This window comes from Dreissena polymorpha, chromosome 9, assembly GCF_020536995.1.
Source record: "Dreissena polymorpha isolate Duluth1 chromosome 9, UMN_Dpol_1.0, whole genome shotgun sequence".
Classification (NCBI taxonomy): Eukaryota; Metazoa; Mollusca; class Bivalvia; order Myida; family Dreissenidae; genus Dreissena; species Dreissena polymorpha.
In genome coordinates this window covers 14,109,406-14,131,989 of record NC_068363.1, presented here as the reverse complement: position 1 = coordinate 14,131,989, position 22,584 = coordinate 14,109,406, and the positions used below count along the sequence as shown (strand labels likewise).

The 22,584-nt window shown below is 38.9% G+C and overlaps 2 protein-coding genes across 10 annotated transcripts in view; one reads left to right on the top strand and one right to left on the bottom strand.

Annotated features, from left to right (window-relative positions):
• Positions 1–22,584, bottom strand: part of LOC127844170 (uncharacterized) — a 295,187-nt gene that overhangs the window by 10,679 nt on the left and 261,924 nt on the right. The window contains exons 1-4 of one of the 6 annotated variants that reach the window (XM_052374222.1): positions 6,761–7,103; positions 4,405–4,488; positions 1,153–1,362; positions 536–673 (exon numbers count right to left, since the gene is read on the bottom strand). The exons of the other annotated variants lie outside the window; for them this stretch is intronic. Of the exons in view, the coding sequence (XP_052230182.1) occupies positions 536–673; positions 1,153–1,362; positions 4,405–4,488; positions 6,761–6,814 (486 nt within the window). The 5' untranslated portion in view covers positions 6,815–7,103. Of the gene's footprint in view, positions 1–535; positions 674–1,152; positions 1,363–4,404; positions 4,489–6,760; positions 7,104–22,584 lie in introns of those variants that run through there. 6 annotated transcript variants of the gene reach the window in all.
• LOC127844162 (uncharacterized) overlaps positions 6,888–22,584 on the top strand; it is a 76,361-nt gene continuing 60,664 nt past the window's right edge. For 2 of the 4 annotated variants that reach the window (XM_052374192.1, XM_052374188.1), the window contains exon 1: positions 6,888–6,928. The gene's annotated coding sequence lies outside the window, so the exon portion shown is untranslated. The remainder of the gene's footprint in view (positions 6,929–22,584) is intronic. The other 2 variants (XM_052374194.1, XM_052374193.1) reach the window with 1 other exon arrangement.

Here is a 22,584-nt window from a genome sequence, read left to right as displayed (position 1 = left end):
CGTACCAGTATGCACAATAAATTGGTTCACAATTGCAGATATACAAGAGACCTTTGGGACTTTCATTTCAAATACATAGCTGAAATGAAGCATTGAGCAGTTTGAAAAAAATACATTAAAGGCATTAAAAGCAACTTAACTGGTGCATCATAATATAGATGCAAGAAGATAAACAAACATTTAATAATGCATATTAAGACATTCTGCATTAATTATGCCCCCAGTTCAGTCATTCTGTTTTTAAATTATTAAAACATAATGTACTCTGTAAATTTCCTTTTGCCAAAATAAATTTATTTTTTCATAAGAGTCAATTATATAACAATAAACATATTTGCCTCAATCAATTTCTTAGTTCAAAAGAGTCAATTATATAACAATAAACATTTTTGCCTTAATCAATTTAATAGTTCATATGAATCAAGTATATAACAATAAACATATTTGTCTTTATCAATTTCTTAGTTCATAAGAGTAAATAATATAACAATAAACTCATGTAATTAAGAAAGCCTTGGAACCATATTGACCACACCTGACAGTCTGTTGCCAACTCCACCATGTCATCTTCAATACAGAGTGCAGTGTCCCAGAATGTCGGGTCAACACGACCAGATATCACGTCACAGCGGAAAATATCACAGTAGTCAGCCAGGCACACAGAATCTGGACCCTTAGAAATAACACACAGAAGACATTGAGCAGAAACAATGTTCATGTTACAATCCCCTGTGATCTAACCTTTGACCTGTTGACCTTAATAACAATAGGCACCATCCTTTCCTTCCTGGTCAAAAACTCATTCAACCTATAATTAGTGTAGGTTAAATAATTCTCCAGATATCATGTGGAGTGAAAAAAGGTGCATGAACTGGCTGACCTTTTAACCATATGACTAACCCACAGGAGCAAAGCAATATACAACCAGATTTTTAAGTGTGGGGGTGGGCCATCAAAGAATAAATAAAGAAACATAACTAAATTTAAAATCAGTAATATATCTGAAATTTCATTTGGTGGCAACAAACATGTTAACAAAAATTCACCAATAATATATAAGCATAGCAGTAGTTACAACTCATATTTACAAAAAAAAGTATCACAGTTAGTAACAAAGCATCAATTAAGGACAATAGCAACGTGGCAAGATACCGTGTAGACATGCTGCGGATGCCTCCTTGAAAAATGATTATCCAGGAAGGACTCGGCATAGAAGGACTTGCCACAGTAGTTGCAGTACCACTTGCCATAACTCTCCTCTATCTTGTGACTCTCATGGTCGTGGTACATGTCTCTGTGTATGTGGAAAGGACAGGATCTCGGAAGGGCATCTGCATCTCCTTGGAGAAATTCTTCCATGTGCTGCATAAATAGTATACAATAGGTCAATATAAAAATGCTCTATCCCTGTATTTACTACATTGGGTTCCAAACATCTAACACTTATGTTGGAAATGCGTGCCCTTCAAATATGATTTTAAGATTTGAAGATTGGAAGATGAAGTACATGTTTAACAAGACTATTGCCAAGCAATAAAAGTCCCCTACCGGCTCCACCATTGTCAGAAATTCCACCATTGCCAGAATATTTTTTTATTTGTTGCCATAGCAACCAGAATTGTTGACGTAGGAACAAAATGAAATGACGTGCATAATGTCCATATTGCCATCTATCCATGTTCTAAGTTTCATGAAAAAATATTAAGAACTTTTATAGTTATCGCAGGATCCAGAAAAACACCATTTTCAGCAGTATTTCTAGTCTATTTGTTACCATAGCAACCATAATTTTAGACATAGGAACAAAATGAAATGACGTGCATACTGTCCATTCTGCCATCTATCCAAGTTTCATGAAAAAATATTAAGAACTTTTAAAGTTATCGCAGGATCCAGAAAACCACCATTTTCAGCATTATTTGTAGTCTATTTGTTGCCATAGCAACCAGAATTTTTGACGTAAGAACAAAATTAAATGACATGCATAATGTCCATATTGCCATCTATTCATGTTTCAAGTTTCATGAAAAACTTTTAAAGTTATCGCAGGATCCAGTAAAAAAACACCATTTTCAGCAGTAGTTGTAGTCTATTTGTTGCCATAGCAACCAGAAATTTTGACGTAGGAACAAAATGAAATGACGTGCATAATGTCCATATTGCCATCTATCCATATTTCAAGTTTCATGAAAAACTATTCAGAACTTTTTAAGTTATCGCAGGATCCAGAAAAAAACACCGTTTTCAGCAGTATTTCTAGTCTATTTGTTGCCATAGCAACCACAATTTTTGACGTAGGAACAAAATGAAATAACGTGCATAATGTCCATATTGCCATCTATCCATATTCCAAGTTTCATGAAAAAATATTAAGAACTTTTATAGTTATCGCAGGATCCAGAAAAACACCATTTTCAGCAGTATTTTTAGTCTATTTGTTACCATAGCAACCATAATTTTAGACATAGGAACAAAATGAAATGACGTGCATACTGTCCATTCTGCCATCTATCCAAGTTTCATGAAAAAATATTAAGAACTTTTAAAGTTATCGCAGGATCCAGAAAACCACCATTTTCAGCATTATTTGTAGTCTATTTGTTGCCATAGCAACCAGAATTTTTGACGTAAGAACAAAATTAAATGACATGCATAATGTCCATATTGCCATCTATTCATGTTTCAAGTTTCATGAAAAACTTTTAAAGTTATCGCAGGATCCAGTAAAAAAACACCATTTTCAGCAGTAGTTGTAGTCTATTTGTTGCCATAGCAACCAGAAATTTTGACGTAGGAACAATATGAAATGACGTGCATAATGTCCATATTGCCATCTATCCATGTTTCAAGTTTCATGAAAAACTATTCAGAACTTTTTAAGTTATCGCAGGATCCAGAAAAAAACACCGTTTTCAGCAGTATTTCTAGTCTATTTGTTGCCATAGCAACCACAATTTTTGACGTAGGAACAAAATGAAATAACGTGCACAATGTCCATATTGCCATCTATCCATATTCCAAGTAATATGAAAAAATATTAAGAACTCTAGAGTTATCGCAGGAACCAGAAAAGTGTGACGGACAGACGGATACAAAACCATAAGTCCCCTCCAGTGAAACCGGTAGGGAGCTAAGAAACAACAACTTTTAATTGACAACTGTATGACCTAATTAGGGAATGCTTTTTTAGATTCTGAATACTAAAATTAAACCAAAACAAGGGCTGTTTGTAAAACATGCATGCCCTCCATATGGGCTCTCAGTTGTAGTGACAGCCATTGTGTGAATATGTTTTTTGTCAAAGTGACCTTGACCTTTGACCTAGTGACCTGAAAATCAATAGGGGTCATCTTCGAGTCATGATCAATGTACCTATGAAGTTTCATGATCCTAGCCATAAGCGTTCTTGAGTTATCATAGGGAAACCATTTTACTATTTCGGGTCACCGTGACCTTGACCTTTGACCTAGTGACCTGAAAATCAATAGGGGTTATCTGCCAGTCATGATCAATGTACCTATGAAGTTTCATTATCATAGGCATAAGCGTTCTTCAGTTATCATCTGAAAACCATTTTACTATTTCGGGTCACCGTGACCTTGACCTTTGACCTAGTGACCTGAAAATCAATAGGGGTCATCTGCCAGTCATGATCAATGTACCTATGAAGTTTCATGATCCTAGCCATAAGCGTTCTTGAGTTATCATCCGTAAACCATTTTACTATTTCGGGTCACCGTGACCTTGACCTTTGACCTGAAAATCAATAAGTGTCATCTGCAAGTCAAAATCAATGTACCTATGAAGTTTCATGATCCTAGGCATAAGCGTTCTTGCGTTATCATCCGGAAACCATTTTACTATTTCGGGTCACTGTGACCTTGACCTTTGACCTAGTGACCTGAAAATCAATAGGGGTCATCTGCAAGCCATGATCAATTTACCTATCAAGTTTCATGATCCTAGGCATAAGCGTTCTTGAGTTATCATCCGGAAACCATTTTACTATTTCGGGTCACTGTGACCTTGACCTTTGACCTGAAAATCAATAGGGGTCATCTGCGAGTCATGATCAATCTACCTATCAAGTTTCATGATCCTAGGCATAAGCGTTCTTGAGTTATCATCTGGAAACCATTTTACTATTTCGGGTCACCGTGACCTTGACCTTTGACCTAGTGACCTCATAATCAAAAGGGGTCATCTGCGAGTCATAATCAATGTACCTATAAAGTTTCATGATCCTAGGCCCAAGCGTTCTTGAGTTATCATCCGGAAACCACCTGGTGGACGGACCGACCAACATGTGCAAAGCAATATACCCCCTCTTCTTCGAAGGGGGGCATAAAATTTACTGGTAAGATAATAGTACAATCTGATTTGAACATTCCAAAACTTGCTTACATGCTCCAAGACTTTTCTCACAGATCTTGATTGATCCCTGGGACACTGGCCAGCATAATAAAGATCCCACTTTAACACTGAAAGCTGAAATATATTGGAAGTAGAAATACTGAGACATTCTAATCCAAATACATCATTTGTAACAACTAATTTTGTAGTTAGTACTTTGAAAGTATGTTTAAAAATAGGCAATGGCTAGTCGTACGGCCCCGTACGGCTAGACAAGAGGCTAGCCGTACGGCCCCGTACGGGTAAACAAGAGGCTAACCATACGGCTCTGTTCCTATAGCCTTTCCTATGGAGATTGTCTAGCCGTACAGCTTATAAAGTATAGAATTGTCATTCAGTGCTTTTTAATGCCATGAAGGCAGTGGCTAGTCGTACGGCCCTGCACCGGTAGACAAGAGGCTAAGCAGTACGGCTCTGCATGTATAGCCTTTCCTATGGAGATTGTCTAGCCGTACGGCTTATAAAGTATAGAATTGTCATTCAGTGCTTTTAATCAGTAATAAGTTTGGTTAGGCTCATAAAAGTTAAAAAATTCTTCATTGTGCAGCAATATCAGATACTCCTAAAACGAAGTTATGGTTCTGATAAAGGGTATAGGTTGTCTGATACACGCTTGAATACGTTTTTACGACTTTTAAGTTCACATGATGCATATTCTCGATGTAAAAAAGTTGTACTTTACTAAAGATCTTAAAACTAGATGCATTTGCATTACGATCTTTCTCTGACAAATGTATGATTCTGTAAATAATGTATAATCAAGATAAGAGGTATAGGTTTTCTTAAAAGATTAAGATAATAAAAGTTTGAATATGTAAGTACGACTTAAAATGAACATGGTTCTTTAAAGTGACATCATTTAAGATATGAGCAACTTCCTTTGTCATACATGCGAACAACAACGACACGGATAAGCCTGTGTTTTCACACTGTCTATTCAGCGTTTTTGTTGCCGCTGCATAATTACTAGAAATTACACATCAAAAAGCAATCATTGTCGTTCTGATGATTTATTTGTTTGCATAGTCGACATTACTTGTCGTGAAATGCTGCCTCATATTGTGAATATAGGGTATATCACTTAGTGTTGTATATGCTTTTGTCAAGTGCTATTATCTGAAACAATAAAATCATATTTAAATGTTTTCGCTCATTAATACTTTTTATAATTTATGTCAATTTACGTTTCCCATTCTCTTTTATCGTTTTATCCTTTTTACGTTTAGTTTCCTTTTATTTGTTTTGTTATAAACTTTTCTCATTGTGATGTCGCAATTTTCATTGACTTAGTTAAGATTATTTACTATATATATTTATTGTATACATTTGATATTTGCATGTACAATGCGTATTTATATACTCCATAACTGTGATTTCTATTGATTGTTGTAATTGTTGTTTGGCGATATAAATATACATTTTCATATCTCCTTTGATTACACCCTTTATATACTATGCACGAATCGGATTTCCAACCACGAAAAAAACATAAACCAGACTGCAAATTCCGTGACGACGACTACACAAGCCAGTCTAAAGGCTAGTAATTTTGGAATCAATAATTAATCCATATATTTATGTGTCATAACAGCCGTACGGCTAGACAATCTCCAAAGGAAAGGCTATACGAACAGAGATGTATGGCTAGCATCTTGTCTACCCGTACGGGGCCGTACGGCTAGCCTCTTGTCTAGCCGTACGGGGCCGTACGACTAGCCACTGCCTTAAAAATAAACATACAGGGACAGCAGTTATTCTTTGAAATTATTGAAGCATAAGTATTGTAAACTATTCATCATTTGGATGTTAAACAACATAGAAAAATTTTTTTATCTGTAAACTGAGCATTTTCACAGAAAATTATGATGGGATGTAGCAATCATGATGGTCTCTAAGTCACCTAACAAGTGCTCAATCGGTCATTCATGTCAGCTGGGATACTCTGTTTTCCATACCTGGGGTACATTGCAGTATACTTAAGAGTACCTGGGGTACATGTACCTTTTAGAAGTACCCAAGCCGAGAATGACCAATTGTGTCTAACTAGTGAAACCAAATAAGTATGGATTTGCCACATTTTTATATCCCAATTTGGTCCATTTTAACCATAACAAATTCCCAAAGTTGCAATTTTATCCATTTAAAAACTCCAAATTTGACCAGACTCCTTTTCCTTTTTTGTTAAATAATCACCTGTTATACACAAACTAAGGTTTAACTTGTCGTTTTTTTTACACAAACTAAGGTTTAATTTGTCCGTTTTTTTAACATCCGAAACAATGGACACCTAAACAATAAACAAGCTAACGTATTTTAAAAAGGTAATAGCATATATAGATATACATACTAATGCAGCTAGATAAATTGCATTAAAGCGTCTGTTGATTTTCAATAACGGCATTTTGAGGTTTCATTAAAAATACAACACGATTCGGAATTTCTTCTTGTTGTTGTTGTTCTTTCGAGGAATCTGATGTCTCGGTACTTTCGGTGAAAAGAACCTTCGAAACAGAAAGTAAATGCTTCACGTTAAACTTCAATATTTTGCATTATAAATCTTATATGAAATAAACTTCTATCACAATATTAGTTCAATAATAATATACATCGAAATATCAATGATTTTGTACGTATATCAGCGTATATATCTGTATTCTGGGAATGTTTTGCTGAGTAAATTGTAGGAAACTAAAATGTAATCAGAGCTATATATATATATATATATAGTTAAATAAGTAAAATGTAATAATCCAGATTGTGAATTGGAGATAACGTCATATCAATTATGACGTCATAACGTCAATAAATATTAAATGAAATTTAATTTGGGTTTAAATACATGTATAAAATGTTGTTCTTTTGCTAACCTAGCTGAAATATTGTTCGAAAATAGCTTATAAAATGGATATATTTAAAATTTTGGTTCATTATGTGAACATTCATCTAAATGTTTACTTAAAGGCATCTGTCTTGTTGAGGGGTCTCGCATTTGTTGTTCATGGACAGATCGCCTATTTCTAAGTTTATCGCCAGTTTGGCCTATATAATATTGTTTGCATCCATTGCATACTAATACATAAATCACATTTTGTATATCACATGACATATTAGTTTTTATTTGAACATTTTGCCATTAAAATCAAAAGAATTCCCTTCAATAATATAACCACACAGGGCGCATCTAGGGTCATTACATTTGGATACTCTTGGTTCTTGAGATGAAAAGTAAGATTTGGTTAACAGACGTTTTAAATTAGGTGGCTGTCGCTTACATTTTATTATCTTCTGATTTGAAATTATTTTATTCATAACCGGGTCTGTTTGTAAAATGTCAATGTTGTTTTTTAATACGCCAAACAGTTCTTTATTTTTTGGATTTTGTGTTGAAATAAATGGAATTATATTACTCTTGTCTTTTGTGTTGATTTTGAAAGTAATTCATGTTTAGGGATGGAAAGTGCTTTTTTAATACCTGTATTTATAATAGATTGTGGATATTTTCTTTGAATAAGGGAATGCTTAAGTTCATTTAAACGTTTTAGTTTAAGTTTATCATTCGAAACTATGGTGCAGATCCGTTTCGCTAAAGTGAAAGGAATATTTATCTTTGTGTGTTTATTATGACACGAGGTAAAATTAAGATATTGTTTAGAATCAGTTTCTTTGAGATGTAAACAGTCGTTAAACTGCTGGACTACTGACATCCTCAGTCGAGAGCCACCGATCACTGAATGTTTCGACCCATTAATCTCGATACATTCTCCTGGTGGTGGGTCCGCAGGGGTTGATCAATCCCCTACGTGTCAGTAGACGGCTGCCAGCTCCTCTCTTCTCTCCTCAGCCAAAGCCATCTCGATGCTCTCTCCGCTGCATCCCCAAGTCTGTTGACCGCTCGCTTTCTGTCTCTTCCTGTCAGGCCAAGTGCATTGAAAAGTCTCCAGAGAGACTTTGACGGAAAGCCTCGGACGCCGACCTCCACTGGGAATAGCCACGTGTGCCACCCCTTCTCCTTGCATTCCCTCTGCAGATCAGCATATTTTGCTGTTTTTCTCTCCATCGCCTCATCACAGCGCGACTCCCAAGGAACTGTGAGTTCAACCATCACCAGACACTTGTCCTTTGCCGACCAGATCACCATGTCGGGGCGTTGTGTTGTCTGGACTACACTTGGGAAAACCAGCCTGCGTTTCAGGTCAACAGCCATCTCCCATGACTGCGCACGATCTAGGATCGATGCTGCTTGCGCCTGCTGCTTCTTGATGGTTTCCCCTTCCTTTACAAACTGCATCTTTCTGGTCTCTTTCACAGTCCTCTTCTTTCGCCTCTCCCTTTCCACTATGTCTGCCAGTTCTTGGAGGACCTTGTCGTGTCTCCACCTGTATCTTCCTTGTGTAAGGGCTGTCTGGCAAGATGATAGTGTATGTTCTAGCGTGCCTATCTTTCCGCAAAGTGGGCAGGTTGGGTCGTCACGTTTTCCCCATCTGTGCAGGTTTGCTGGTGAAGGTAGCAGGTCGTAGACTGACCTGAGCAGGAAACTGATGCGCAGAGGTTCGCTACGCCAGATATCCGCCCATGTCATCTTCTTTCCTGTAGTCTGCCACGTGGTCCAAGCACCCTGGCACCCCATTGCCACTGCCCTTATGCCTCGATCTTCTTCTTCGGCCAGACGTACCTCTGCCTGGACCATCTCCCTTCTTGTCCTACTGTCCGCCTTCTTCCAACTCCTCGTCTCCGCAGAGCCCAGACCTTGTGTTCCCACTGCCGTTGTTCCCACAATGTCTTTGTGTCGCAGGCGGCTCTCGGCTTGCGCTACAGCCTGGCTAGCGGACAACTTTCTTCCCGTCCTGGTCTCAACACCTGCTCTTCGGACCATGTCATCCCTTGAATCCTTCAGCGTCATGACAAGTCTGGCCTTTGCCACCTTGTACTCCTCCACTAACGAACTCAATGGGAGCTGTAGTTGATTTGATCGTCCATAGAGTCCAATGTTGCTGAAGCTGGGTGGTACGCCAAGCCACTTTCGCAAATGCCTACTAATGGTTCTCTCCAGTCCTTCCACCACTGTTGTTGCCACCTCATAAAGCATCAGTGGCCACATCAGTCGTGGGAGAAGTCCATTCTGGAATAACCAGGCCTTGAATTTGCCAGGTAGTCCGCTTTTGTCAATTTGCTTCAGCCCTTCAGTGAGCTGGTTCTTGATGCGCTTGATGTTGTTCCCATCTTGGAGTGTAGCATCATACCACTTCCCAAGGCATTTAATGGGGCTGTCCATTATCGATGGTATGTCCTCACCTTGCACTGTCAGATTGAATTTCTTGGTTGGTTGGCCTTTCCTGATAACAAGTGCTCTGGACTTTCTGGGTTTGAACCTCATTCTGGACCAAGTTGCTGCCTCTTCTAGGGCCGAAAGCATCCACCTTGCTTGGATGTGGGTCTTTGCTGTCAGAGTGAGGTCATCCATGAATCCCTTAACTGGAGGTAAGTAGATTCCTGATGCTGCTTTTGGACCACGTGTCTCTCTCTTCGCCGCATTGATGATGAGGTTCATACCCATCACAACCAGGACCACAGAGATTGTGCATCCTGTGACAATGCCTTTCTCCAAGCTTTGCCATGCTGTTGTCTTGTCTCCCACAGCAAAGCGTAGCTTAATGCCTCTGTAGTAGTCTTTTACCAGGTTACAAACGTGTTCTGGTACATGATACTGCTCAAGTGCCTTCTCAATCAACTTGTGGGGTATTGATCCATAAGCGTTGTCAAGGTCTAGCCACACTACAGTCAGGTCATCATGGTTCACTCGTGCCTCCCTGATCACTTGGCTGAGAACACTGGTATGCTCGACGCAGCCTGAAAATCCTGGAACTCCACCCTTCTGAATTGACGTATCAACGTAGTTGTTGTCAGTAAGGAACGTTGTCAGTCGCTTGGCTAGGACTGCAAAGAATATCTTCCCCTCTACGTTGAGCAGAGAAATGGTCCGGAACTGACCAATATCCTTCGAGTCCTTCTCCTTTGGGGCGAATATTCCCTCCGCTCTCTTCCAGCAATCCGGGATTTTGCCCTTTCTCCAAATAACTCTAAGTAGGGTCCATAGTTTCCGAAGAATGCCAGGGCACATCTTATAGACACGATAAGGAATGCCATTCGGGCCTGGGGCTGAGCCTGTCCTCGCTTTCTTCACTACGTGCTGTACCTCAGACAATGATGGCTCCTTTGTGTCCAAAGGAGTTTCTGGTGGGTCTTCTGGTTCTAGCCTTGAACAGTCACCCAGTGGAACCTCCCGTGAAGGATCACTGTGGACATTGCGTAAGTGCTGTTCTATGTCCTCCATACTGCTCTCTAATGTTCCTGATCGTTCGTTGTCAAGGATGTCTTTGGAGAACTGGTATGGATTCTGGATGAATCTAGCTCTCTGTTTCTCCCTCTTCCTTTTCCTCTGTCTTGTTTGCTCAGCCTTGTTGAGAGTGCTCAGTTTCTCTCGTAAAATGCTTCGTAACTGTTGGAGTCCTACTTTCTCTTCTTCCTTGGCTTTTCTATACTGCCTCTTTACACTTGTAAGCTCCTTTCTGGTCTGTTTGATTAGCCTCTGTCTTCTGCTGATGATTGGGGCTGGCTTCTCTGGCTTCTTCTCAGCCAAGCCAAACCTCTCTTTGCTTACAGTATAGATGAGGCCCGTCATTGCTCTTATCTTTCGGTCAGCTGGACCCTGGAGGGTTGTTTCCAGTATAGCGGAGACGTCTCGATCTAGCTCCTGCCACGCTCGCCGGTCTGTCGTCTTGGGCCATGCTATTCGCGGGCGCCTCTTCTCATCATCTCCCGGAGCTGTTTGTACTTGTGGTGCTGGTTCTGCATGTGCTGGAGTGTCATCCTCCAGTGGGGGAAGCAGATCAAGAAGAGGGTCATGGTCGTCCTCTTCCTGCTGCCTGCCCTGGGTGTTTGAAACCAGATTCTCAGAAGCGTAGAGGTTCCTAGTTCTATGGGATTCTTCCCGACTTGGATCCTCCAACGTCTCACCAGGTGTACCACCTGAGCGTTGCGTCTGGGTGTCTGATTTCCCACAATCAGTCCTGGCTTGATGTATCCGCAGTCCCCTTAGATTCTTGCAGATCTTGTCACATTTGCCACACTTCACTACTGCTACTTCTCCGGTCAATGTCCGTTGTACAAGCCTAGTCGTCATCGGTGTTTCCGTCCTTGTGAGTCTCTCATCCTCCCCCCCTCTCGGAAGACTCTGGGGGTATTCTTCTGTGTGTGAGTCTGTAGCTGATTTTGTGGTTGTTCCTTCACAGGAACTGCATTTAGGGCTGCCAACCCGTCGTGCCCTTCCCAGGCTTTCCTGGTGGTCATCTGTCTTTCCAGCGTCACCGTTCTATTCTCGGTTGTCATCCAGTCTTTCCTAGAAGTCACTGGTAAACCAGATGTGGAATGAGATGTAAACAGTCGTTAAACTGCTGGACTACTGACATCCTCAGTCGAGAGCCACCGATCACTGAATGTTTCGACCCATTAATCTCGATACATTCTCCTGGTGGTGGGTCCGCAGGGGTTGATCAATCCCCTACGTGTCAGTAGACGGCTGCCAGCTCCTCTCTTCTCTCCTCAGCCAAAGCCATCTCGATGCTCTCTCCGCTGCATCCCCAAGTCTGTTGACCGCTCGCTTTCTGTCTCTTCCTGTCAGGCCAAGTGCATTGAAAAGTCTCCAGAGAGACTTTGACGGAAAGCCTCGGACGCCGACCTCCACTGGGAATAGCCACGTGTGCCACCCCTTCTCCTTGCATTCCCTCTGCAGATCAGCATATTTTGCTGTTTTTCTCTCCATCGCCTCATCACAGCGCGACTCCCAAGGAACTGTGAGTTCAACCATCACCAGACACTTGTCCTTTGCCGACCAGATCACCATGTCGGGGCGTTGTGTTGTCTGGACTACACTTGGGAAAACCAGCCTGCGTTTCAGGTCAACAGCCATCTCCCATGACTGCGCACGATCTAGGATCGATGCTGCTTGCGCCTGCTGCTTCTTGATGGTTTCCCCTTCCTTTACAAACTGCATCTTTCTGGTCTCTTTCACAGTCCTCTTCTTTCGCCTCTCCCTTTCCACTATGTCTGCCAGTTCTTGGAGGACCTTGTCGTGTCTCCACCTGTATCTTCCTTGTGTAAGGGCTGTCTGGCAAGATGATAGTGTATGTTCTAGCGTGCCTATCTTTCCGCAAAGTGGGCAGGTTGGGTCGTCACGTTTTCCCCATCTGTGCAGGTTTGCTGGTGAAGGTAGCAGGTCGTAGACTGACCTGAGCAGGAAACTGATGCGCAGAGGTTCGCTACGCCAGATATCCGCCCATGTCATCTTCTTTCCTGTAGTCTGCCACTTTGTCCAAGCACCCTGGCACCCCATTGCCACTGCCCTTATGCCTCGATCTTCTTCTTCGGCCAGACGTACCTCTGCCTGGACCATCTCCCTCCTTGTCCTACTGTCCGCCTTCTTCCAACTCCTCGTCTCCGCAGAGCCCAGACCTTGTGTTCCCACTGCCGTTGTTCCCACAATGTCTTTGTGTCGCAGGCGGCTCTCGGCTTGCGCTACAGCCTGGCTAGCGGACCACTTTCTTCCCGTCCTGGTCTCAACACCTGCTCTTCGGACCATGTCATCCCTTGAATCCTTCAGCGTCATGACAAGTCTGGCCTTTGCCACCTTGTACTCCTCCACTAACGAACTCAATGGGAGCTGTAGTTGATTTGATCGTCCATAGAGTCTAATGTTGCTGAAGCTGGGTGGTACGCCAAGCCACTTTCGCAAATGCCTACTAATGGTTCTCTCCAGTCCTTCCACCACTGTTGTTGCCACCTCATAAAGCATCAGTGGCCACATCAGTCGTGGGAGAAGTCCATTCTGGAATAACCAGGCCTTGAATTTGCCAGGTAGTCCGCTTTTGTCAATTTGCTTCAGCCCTTCAGTGAGCTGGTTCTTGATGCGCTTGATGTTGTTCCCATCTTGGAGTGTAGCATCATACCACTTCCCAAGGCATTTAATGGGGCTGTCCATTATCGATGGTATGTCCTCACCTTGCACTGTCAGATTGAATTTCTTGGTTGGTTGGCCTTTCCTGATAACAAGTGCTCTGGACTTTCTGGGTTTGAACCTCATTCTGGACCAAGTTGCTGCCTCTTCTAGGGCCAAAAGCATCCACCTTGCTTGGATGTGGGTCTTTGCTGTCAGAGTGAGGTCATCCATGAATCCCTTAACTGGAGGTAAGTAGATTCCTGATGCTGCTTTTGGACAACGTGTCTCTCTCTTCGCCGCATTGATGATGAGGTTCATACCCATCACAAACAGGACCACAGAGATTGTGCATCCTGTGACAATGCCTTTCTCCAAGCTTTGCCATGCTGTTGTCTTGTCTCCCACAGCAAAGCGTAGCTTAATGCCTCTGTAGTAGTCTTTTACCAGGTTACAAACGTGTTCTGGTACATGATACTGCTCAAGTGCCTGTAATATATATCAGTATTAATTTCAGTATTGTTTTTTATTATCAATATATCAAGAAATGGTAACTCGAGTGTGCTTGTTTGCATTGTAAACTTGATAGCCGAATGTAAGTTGTTTAAAATAGTATAAAAGTTTTGAAGTTCATGGGGAAATTTTGTCCAGAAAATAAAGCAATCGTCTAGAAATCTTTTCCAAGATGTTTTTATAAAAGAAAGAAATTCATCATTATAAATTGATCCAATTCTTGCATATAGTTTTTGTTCTAAAAATCCCACTACCAATGTAGCGTATGTTGGCGCGAATTTAGTACCCATTGCAGTCCCTTTAGATTGGTTGTAGTACTTATCATCAAAATTGAAGTTATTATTTTCAAGTATTATTTTTATGTCTTCTTTTATAAACCGTTGCGAAAACCTTTCATTAACCGAATCTGGATATTTTTGAAGCCAATAATCAATAGCTTCTAAACCAAGAGTATGCGGTATATTAGAATATAAATTACTTACATCAAATGATACTAATGTACTTGACTCTGGAACTTGTGAAGGTATATGTTTTAGGAAATCTATGTTATTTGTTATATTGCTATTGACATATTTTACAAACGGTTTTAACAATATATCCAATAAAGAACTTAAACGACTTGTTTCACAGTTAGTTCCAGCGACTATTGGGCGAAAGTTTAAATCGTCTGGATCCATTAACTCTATATATTCTGAATTGCTATGTTTAATTGCATCCTGAATGATTTTACTTTTATGAATTTTTGGAAGACCATAAAATAGGCTTGTTTTCCATTCGAATTTTACTAAAAAATCATTTTCCTCATTTTATAATATTCAACGTCATTTAACATTGCTAATAATTTAATTAATAATAGTGATCATAATAATACAAACAATTCTATTGTAAAAAATCAAACGTCCTTTTATCCACCTAAACATAGAAATAATACACTAGACCATTATATAAATGTTACTCGAACACTTTGCCTTCAACATTCTCAAATGGAAAATGACACTAAACATAACATATCATTAGAGAAAGAAAAGCTATAGATTTATTAGCAGAAGACAAATCCATAACTATTAAAGAAGCAGATAAGGGTAGCGGAATTGTTATAATGAATACAGACTTTTATAGAAGAAAATTATTAGCAATGTTAAATGACGTTGAATATTATAAACAAATCCCTGATAATGGTAGTCAAATAACACTTTCAAAAATACGCAATTTACTAAAGGAAAATAATAAACTAACTAAACAGGAAAATGATTTCTTAGTAAAATTCGAATGGAAAACAAGCCTATTTTATGGTCTTCCAAAAATTCATAAAAGTAAAATCGTTCAGGATGCAATTAAACATAGCAAGTCAGAATATATAGAGTTAATGGATCCAGACGATTTAAACTTTCGCCCAATAGTCGCTGGAACTAACTGTGAAACAAGTCGTTTAAGTTCTTTATTGGATATCTTGTTAAAACCGTTTGTAAAATATGTCAATAGCAATATAACAAATAACATAGATTTCCTAAAACATATACCTTCACAAGTTCCAGAGTCAAGTACATTAGTATCATTTGATGTAATTAATTTATATTCTAATATACCGCATACTCTTGGTTTAGAAGCTATTGATTATTGGCTTCAAAAATATCCAGATTCGGTTAATGAAAGGTTTTCGCAACGGTTTATAAAAGAAGGCATAAAAATAATACTTGAAAATAATAACTTCAATTTTGATGATAAGTACTACAACCAATCTAAAGGGACTGCAATGGGTACTAAATTCGCGCCAACATACGCTACATTGGTAGTGGGATTTTTAGAACAAAAACTATATGCAAGAATTGGATCAATTTATAATGATGAATTTCTTTCTTTTATAAAAACATTTTGGAAAAGATTTCTAGACGATTGCTTTATTTTCTGGACAAAATTTCCCCATGAAGTTCAAAACTTTTATACTATTTTAAACAACTTACATTCGGATATCAAGTTTACAATGCAAACAAGCACACTCGAGTTACCATTTCTTGATATATTGATTATAAAAAACAATACTGAAATTAATACTGATATATATTACAAAGAAACTGATTCTAAACAATATCTTAATTTTACCTCGTGTCATAATAAACACACAAAGATAAATATTCCTTTCACTTTAGCGAAACGGATCTGCACCATAGTTTCGAATGATAAACTTAAACTAAAACGTTTAAATGAACTTAAGCATTCCCTTATTCAAAGAAAATATCCACAATCTATTATAAATACAGGTATTAAAAAAGCACTTTCCATCCCTAAACATGAATTACTTTCAAAATCAACACAAAAAGACAAGAGTAATATAATTCCATTTATTTCAACACAAAATCCAAAAAATAAAGAACTGTTTGGCGTATTAAAAAACAACATTGACATTTTACAAACAGACCCGGTTATGAATAAAATAATTTCAAATCAGAAGATAATAAAATGTAAGCGACAGCCACCTAATTTAAAACGTCTGTTAACCAAATCTTACTTTTCATCTCAAGAACCAAGAGTATCCAAATGTAATGACCCTAGATGCGCCCTGTGTGGTTATATTATTGAAGTGAATTCTTTTGATTTTAATGGCAAAATGTTCAAAATAAAAACTAATATAAAACGATAAACTTAGAAATAGGCGATCTGTCCATGAACAACAAATGCGAGACCCCTCAACAAGACAGATGCCTTTAAGTAAACATTTAGATGAATGTTCACATAATGAACCAAAATTTAAAATATTTCCATTTTATAAGCTATTTTCGAACAATATTTCAGCTAGGTTAGCAAAAGAACAACATTTTATACATGTATTTAAACCCAAATTAAATTTCATTTAATATTTATTGACGTTATGACGTCATAATTGATATGACGTTATCTCCATGACATTTTGACGTTGTAATATATTGTATTATGCCCTGATGAGCTATGCGAAACGCGTTGGCTAAATCAATATATATTTAAAATCCCAGACACGTGTTTTTACTTTTATTAAGTATATAATATATATATATATATATAATATATATATTTCATAGAGTAAATTACCAAATCCTTATTTCTTTACAAAATCTCAACATACGAAATCAATATATATCTATTTTTTTACTGTTAATCTTAATTCTTTCCAAACAGTTACTACAGTTCAACTAACATCCTAACCAGTCTATATCACCTTAACATATTACACGCATGATTGGTTCGTCGTTTTGAATGTTTTAAACGTTCACTTCTTTATTTTCAGCGTCACTGTTCTCGCAAAGCGGAACGGACCGTAATACATTCACCTCTTCAAGGTTACAAAGAACACCTGTACTTTCGATCCTGATTGTCTTGGCCGATAAATAACAAACTCTTACAGGTACCCTTGCTGTTTTTCCTGGATTCTTTAGGCTCACTACTCTCAGACAAATGCTGAAACCTGTAGGAAGGTCACCGGTTTCTGTAACTGCTGCTTCAATCAAATCTGACTTCCTTACAAAACCAGTGATGGTCTTAGTCTCCAATGGATGAAGAATGACGGTCTTCGTAGCCTTTACCTGACCTTCTATTGGTGATAGCATGGCATCAAATGCTATTTTCCATGGCTTGGGAAACTCCCCTCTCTGTATTTCAAACTCTTGCCTGTACTCTCGCAACAGATTTGTTCAAATAATCGCTGGCACTTTAGCATTAAATTCAGTGTCTTTTACTATTAAATAAGCATTGTACACTGGCGCGGTGAACACGGTAATTTCACAGCTACTTCTATATAGCCTGTGTATATTATTGCCGTTCCATTGGCTCCCGTCAACTGGATTTTAAAATCGGTCAATGGTAGAAGTTCTGGCTTTGGATCCATTGTATTGTAATAACTTTCAGACAAAGTAGTGACCATTGATCCCGTATCATTCAAAGCTTTCGTCTCTTTGCCTTCAATGATTACTACTCCTTCGTTTGAAGCGCCTATCAGCCTTTCTCTAAGGTTACTTGCTACTCTCGTAGGGCTTTTTAATTCTGCTTCGCTTCCATCGTGCCCTGTCGTGAAAGCGATTTCTCGTTTAAATGGCTATGTTTGTTTTCTGCTGTTGATTCATATTCTTGGTTACGATATCGAGTCTGTCCTCTATTTGGATATCTACCTCTTCTGTAGCCTCATCTATAATAACGCCCTCCATTGGTGTGTCTATTCTGTCTCCTTTCCTGGTCACTCGACTTTGTCGCTTCGTATGATTCATATTCTCTCTTCCCTTCCAGATTACGCTTCTTCATATTACTCATTTTAGCTTCAATGGTTTTAAGCCTTTCTAGCATCTCATCCAGAACTTTCAATCTACTATCCGTTGGTTGCTGATTAACAAGTGTTTTTTCTGATGCATTTACTGGATTATTTTCTTCCTCTTCTAGTCTCGTTTTTCTTTTCAACTTTTCAAAACTGTCACTCGATTCGTATAAAATTCTCGTTGCTGATTTCAGTTGTTCAGAGTTCAATCCTCTCCAAAATCTTTCCTTCAAATTGTTATCTGTCTTACAGTCTTCCATTTCCCCTTTGTTAACTGCCTGTTGAAAAAGAGCTTCTAGTCTTATTCTCCACGCAGAGCATGCTTCTGTTTCATTTTTTTTGCCGAGTAAAAATCTTGTACTATTCTTTCACCAGACTTTACTTCTCCAAAATTCTCAGTCATTTTAGCGATAAGCTCCTCTGCTGACTCAGATGGTTCGATTGTTAATAGTATCCTACGAGTATCACCTTTCAATGAGTTTCTTATAGCTTGTGACACTGCGTTATCCGAATACAGTCCCGTCCTCATCATACAAACAGCTTCAAGCTTCCACTCTTCAAAGTTCTTGCCATCAAAGCTCGGCAATGTTGGAATTCTGGTACTCAACTTAATTCGATCATTTGTTGTCACTTCCCTTATCATATAATTATCATTCTTCTGTTGTACTTTATCTTTAAGCACACTTTCTTTCTGTTTCAACGCCTCTAATCTTCTATTTATATCATCATATTTCATTCTTCTTATAGCTATTTCTCGATCCAGTAGTTCATTTCTGCTCCGCTGCTAAAACAATTCCCTTTCCTGTAAATCAATGATCGGCCAAGACAATCAGGATCGAAAGTAAAAGTGTTCTTTGTAACCTTGAAGAGGTGAATGTATAACGGTCCGTTCCGCTTTGCGAGAACAGTGACGCTGAAAATGAAGAGGTTAACGTTTATAACATTCAAAAGACGAACCACATCGTGATTTTGGGGTAGATATAGACGAGTCAGATTTAACAGATGAGCAGAAAAGTAAAGTGTATAACCTATTCAATAACTGGGAAACTATTTGTCCAAAGTCGAAAGTTGACCTAGGACATACAGCCGAAGTAAAACATAAAATTGAGTTGACAGATTTAACTCCATTCAAAGAACCATACCGGCGGGTACCACCTCATCTGTTCAACGAAGTAAAGGAACATCTTCAGGAAATGATAGAAATCGGCGCCATCAAAGAATCGAACAGCCCCTGGTCGTCGAATATAGTTGTTGTGAGAAAGGAGAACGGATCCCTAAGATGTTGTATAGACTTTAGAAAATTAAACTCAAGAACTAAAAAAGATGCATATGCTATTCCAAAAGTTGAGGATACTCTACACATGCTTGCTGGCTCGAAATATTTTTCAAAGATTGGTTTAAAATCTGGATATTGGCAACTTGAATTGGAAGACGATGATAAGGAGAAAACAGCGTTCCAAGTTCCAGGAGTTGGTTTCTTTCAATGTACCAGGATGCCTTTTGGACTCTGTAATGCCCCGGCAACGTTTCAGAGATTAATGGAACGTTGCATTGGTGATCTGAACCTGAAAGAGTGCTTAATCTACCTAGACGATATCGTTGTTTTTTCTTCGGACATAGACTCCCATCTAGATCGACTTGATTCCGTGTTTTCTCGTCTTGCACAATACAATCTTAAAGTTAACCCTAAAAAGTGTGAATTTTTCAAGACCAAAACAACTTATCTGGGTCATGTGGTGTCAGCAGAAGGAATCCAGGCTGATCCGCAAAAATTTGAAGCCGTCCAAAACTGGCGTGTCCCTAAAAGTTTAAAAGATGTCTGAAAATTTCTAGGCTTTGCTGGCTACTACCGGCGGTTTATCAAAGGATTTTCAAATGTTGTCAGACCACTGAACAATTTGCTTCTGGGAACTTTAACTAAGAAGACAGTCAAGAAAAATCCAAAACCAAAGTTCAGATGGGAAGCCAGCCAACAAAACGCGTTTGATGCATTAAAACAGAAGCTGTCAAATCCACCAATCCTTGCGTATGCTGACTACACCTTGCCATTCACGCTGAACACAGACGCCAGTGGTACAGGACTCGAAGCTGTGCTGTATCAGGAGCACGACGGAAAGGACCGAGTAGTGGCATACGCCAGCAGAAGTCTCACTAAGGCCGAGCGCAGTTATCCAGCTCACAAGCTCGAGTTACTCGCTGTCAAGTGGGCCGTGTGTAAAAAATTCCACGACTACTTGTACGGCGGGAAATTTGAGGTTGTTACGGATAACAATCCTCTCACCTATGTGACGACATCAGCAAAGCTTGACGCAACGGGGCAACGATGGATCGCGGCTCTCGCAAATTACGACTTCAGCATTCGTTATCGGAAGGGGAAGAACAACAACGATGCGGACGGACTCGCATTTCACCATCGGTCATGGACGCCGTATGTACATCTGCCGAGGTCAACATTCCGATTTACCAAAACTTTCGTTTCGCCAGGAAATGAGTCACCTTTGAATGATCCAACTGAAGATATACCGGAAGATCTTCTTCAATCATATAGTCTTTCTAACAAGGACTGGATCAAGGCTCAACCGGATGATCCACAGCTGAAAGAACTTGTCTGTCACATTCTCAGTTGCAATAGACCTTCTTCGAAGGATAGTTGCAAACATTATGCTAGAGAGTGGGACAAATTGGTTGTACAAAACGGTGTACTATATCGCAGGGCGAAGGTCAATGATGTTGACCGAACACAGATTGTTGTGCCCGAACATCTCAGGGACGATATGTTTAGATGTCTCCAGTGTAGGGATCGTACCACTAGCCTGATAAAGGAGCGATTCTACTGGCCTGCTTTTGATGCGTTTGTTGCCGAAAAGGTGAAACAGTGTGGTCGCTGCACTCGTAGAACTTCATCCTATTGAGTCGACAGCACCATTAGAGATCGTATGCATCGATTATTTGTCGTTAGAGCGTTCAAAAGGCGGGTTTGAAATCGTTCTTGTCATTACTGATCATTTTAGCCGATATGCACAGGCGTATCAATTATATTACTAGGTGGTAATTGTTACTACTATTGTTAAGACTGTAGTGGTAGCAATAGTACATGGCTTTTGTAGTCGTTAGTCAAATATTATAATTTTGATAGATGTTGCAGTTAAACTGTTATGCAGTCCGCAATGTCCAATGTTCGTGAGCGTTCGTGATATTTAGGATATTACCGCGAAACATACTTTCTTAACCGTGCATTATGTAGCCGTATTGATGCACACAACGTTATGTTATTATTCATGTATGATTATTATTTAAAATAAATGAATAATATTTTAGCGTTGAAGTATTGAGGTATATGCGTTGCGTTTAAGTATAAGTCAGGAGACTTATTTTATGGGCAGGGGAAGTATGTCATAGAGTAAATTAACAAATCCTTATTTCTTTGCAAAATCTCAACATACGAAATCAATATATATCTATTTTACTGTTAACCTTAATTCTTTCCAAACAGTTACTACAGTTCAACTAACATCCTTACCAGTCTATATCACCTAAACCTATTACACGCATGATTGGTTCGCGGCGTTGGTCAAGTGGAAAGCGCAAGTAACCGCGCATTTGCCACTTGACCGCCAGAACATAAACATCACATATATCTTTGATATATTGTTCTGCGTTATTATTACAGGTTAGTGATAAATCAATTTATAAACTTTAACCTTTGTATTGTTGTAATTTCTGTTCTAATTAAATGCCACGTAAGGTATTTATTGTATTTATTATATTTATTGTATGTATTGTATTAACTGTATTTATTGTATTCATTGTATTACATTATTGCCATGTTTTTATAAATGTTATTACTGTTATTGTTGTATAATTAATAAGATGATTAATGTCGGCATTTGCCACTTGACCGCCAGAACATAAACATCACATATATCTTTGATATATTGTTCTGTGTATTATGACAGTCCCTTCACACGAACCATAAATATAATTGCCGAGAGTCGACAATAGAATAGTTCATTGTTATTGTTTTGATTCCTGATTTTCGCGCATGAGCAATGCAGGGCAGGTATAAAACCCGGAAATATCCGGAAAACCCGGAAATCTTTTAGGTAAAACCCGGAACCGATATAAATGGTTATAACTTCATTATTATTCATCCGATATTAATTATAATGGTACCGTTGTAAAGATGATCCTCTACATATTCTAACCATATCAACATATTTTATGGCAGAGTCGTAGTCGGCCTGTAAATCGCGGACAAAGTCGGCCTGTTCTAACGGTTTTTTTTTTACACACGCAAATGCCGTAAAGAAAACCCGGAACCGATATAAATGAATATAACTTCATTATTATTCGTCCGATATTAATTATAATGGTACCGTTATAAAGAAGATCC